Source organism: Eimeria mitis, genomic scaffold (genome assembly GCF_000499745.2).
Source record: "Eimeria mitis Houghton genomic scaffold, Emh_scaff1594, whole genome shotgun sequence".
Lineage (NCBI taxonomy): Eukaryota > Apicomplexa > Conoidasida > Eucoccidiorida > Eimeriidae > Eimeria > Eimeria mitis.
This window is the reverse complement of record NW_013569904.1, coordinates 2,323-4,667: the sequence shown is the minus strand read 5'-3', so window position 1 is coordinate 4,667 and position 2,345 is coordinate 2,323. Positions and strand designations below refer to the sequence as shown.

The window sequence follows — 2,345 nt, the reverse complement described above, 5'->3', positions numbered from 1 at the left end:
AAGCAATTCTGTATGCAACGGACGCAACAGAGAACACCAGCAGCAGCAACAGCAGCAACAGCAGCAGCAGCAGCAGCTGCTGCTGCTGCTGCTGTTGTTGCAATAGCAGCCACAGGGCGGCTCAATGGCTCTGAAGCCATCGATGGCCCATCATTCCACTTCTTAATTTCTCCTTTGTTGTACCACTTCTGATCAGGAGAAAAGAGTTCTCTCGAGCCCTGCTTTCCCCTCCCCTTCTTCAGCAGCAGCTTCAACAAAACAACAGCCAAACCCGCAGCAGCAAACGTCGAGGAGGGGGGCCCCAGGGCCCCAGGGGCTCTGCTGCAGCTATGGCGTTCGAAGGAGGTGCCGTTGGGGGCCTCGGGGTCAAGGGGCCCCCCCTTCCGGCTCCTTCGGGTCTTGGCAGCCCATGGCCTGTCTTGGGGAGGGGGCCCCCCTCAACAGCAGCACGCAGCAGAACGTCAACCCGAAGGGGCCCCACCGGTGGCGGGGGGCCCCGCCGCTGGCCTGCAGCAGGGGCAGCAGATGCTCCTTCAACGCGAGCAGCAGCAGCAGCAAGGGCTGCGATGCTGCAGCAGCGACGTCGTGAGTTGGGCCCCTTCCTCCTCCTCCTCCTCATATCCTTTCCTTTCTTTTGTTTTGTTTTGTTTTGTTTTTTGTAATTATGGTTTGTTACATGAATACCATAAAGCTTTCTATACAGCTGGGGTTGCGTGTGCTGAACGCCGCAGGCTTGCCGGGTGCAGCACCAGTAACACGGAGCTCAGCTGATGCTCCTCGCAGCGGTTTACCCTGGGGGGTTGGATCAGACTCGGGGGTAACGGGGCCCCCAGGGGCCCCCGAGAGTGTCGGGGGGCCCCCCTGCAGCTCACGCTCTCGGCAGGTGTTGCTGGAGGCCCTCATGCGCATAAAGAAAAAAGATAAGAAGCAGTTTTTTGCTGTTGCTGTTGACTCGAAACTCGTCCCAGACTATCACCTTGTTGTAAGAAACCCAATGCATTTTGAAGCCATGAGAGAGAAAATAGAGAATGGTGTTTATCAAGGTTAGTTTTTTTTTTTTCTCTCTGTTTCTTTTTTTTTCGTCTGTTTCGTTTTCTCTCATACTCTTCCTTTCTCTCCTCTTAATAACCCCTGAAAAAAGTGTTATTTTATTGTTATTTGTTGTTTGTGGTTTGTTGTTGTGGTTTGTGCTTTCTTTTCTATTGCCTTATAAAGTTATAAAATTCTGCTTCGTGCTGAATTCAGATTTTTATGAGTTTGATGTTGAATGCAAATTTTTCTGCATTGATAAACTTTTTTAATGTGGTGAATACATATTTTTCTGAATTTATTGTTTTTTTTTGTGTGATGAATTCATATTTTGCTGCATTGACGACAACACTTTCTTAGGTTTTTCTGAATGCGAATAAGCTGTGCTTTATGCTAATTCAGATCTTTTTGAATTCGATAAAGTTGTGTTATCTGACGAATTCAGAGTTTTCTGAATTCACGTTTTTGTATGAGGAATTCAGAGTTTTCTGAATTCATGTTTTTGTATGAGGAATTCAGAGCTTTCTGAATTCATGTTTTTGTATGATGAATTCGGAGCTTTCTGAATCCATGTTTTTGTATGAGGAATTCAGAGCTTTCTGAATTCATATTTTTGTATGATGAATTCAGAGTTTTCTGAATTCATATTTTTGTATGAGGAATTCAGAGTTTTCTGAATTCGAATGAGTTGTGTTGTGTGATGGATGCAGAGTTTTCTGAGTTTGATAAAGATATTGCACTGATCGTTTCAAATTGTCGGCTATACAACCACCCGGATACTCCTTTCTGTCGCGCTGCTGCTTTGGTCGAGGGTTGCTGGGAGAAGTTTAGAGAGCGTTTCAGGGCAAAGTTTACTGCTGCGCAGCAGGCAGATGCAGCTGCTGCTGCAGCTGCTGCTGCAGCAACAGAAGGAAAGGAGGACAAGCACGCTGCTGCTACCGTCTGTGATAGACCCGAGGATCAAGCAGCAGAGAAGGACGCTGTAACAGAACAGCAAGGGGAGGTTGGTGAGTTGTTATTCCTAGAACCAGCAGTTTATATAGTTCAGCATTTGGCCCCCTCAGGATATGTGACAAATAATATGTTATGGGCAGGGTGCCTCTGCCTCAGGAGACGTATCTTTAGGGTCTAGGGTTTAGGGTTTAGGATCTAGGGTCTAGGGTTTATTTCTCTAGAGTCTAGCTCCTAGGGTGCAGGGTTTAGGGTTGTGTGCGGGGGTTGGTGTGGTGAGGTTTGTGAGTTTGAATGCGTTGTTCTGGGTTTCAGTGCGGAGTGTAGATGCTGAAGAAGTGCCGGAGTTTGAGAATTTGTGGCCA

General features: G+C 47.4%; 1 protein-coding gene across 1 annotated transcript in view; it reads left to right on the top strand.

Moving 5' to 3' along the window:
* Nucleotides 1-329: 329 nt before the first annotated feature.
* Nucleotides 330-2,345, top strand: part of EMH_0040220 (uncharacterized protein) — a gene marked incomplete at both ends in the record, with an annotated part of 4,273 nt that continues 2,257 nt past the window's right edge. Inside the window, 3 exons of the mRNA XM_013495476.1 lie at nucleotides 330-585; nucleotides 732-1,043; nucleotides 1,740-2,036. Of these exons, the coding sequence (XP_013350930.1) occupies nucleotides 330-585; nucleotides 732-1,043; nucleotides 1,740-2,036 (865 nt within the window). The remainder of the gene's footprint in view (nucleotides 586-731; nucleotides 1,044-1,739; nucleotides 2,037-2,345) is intronic.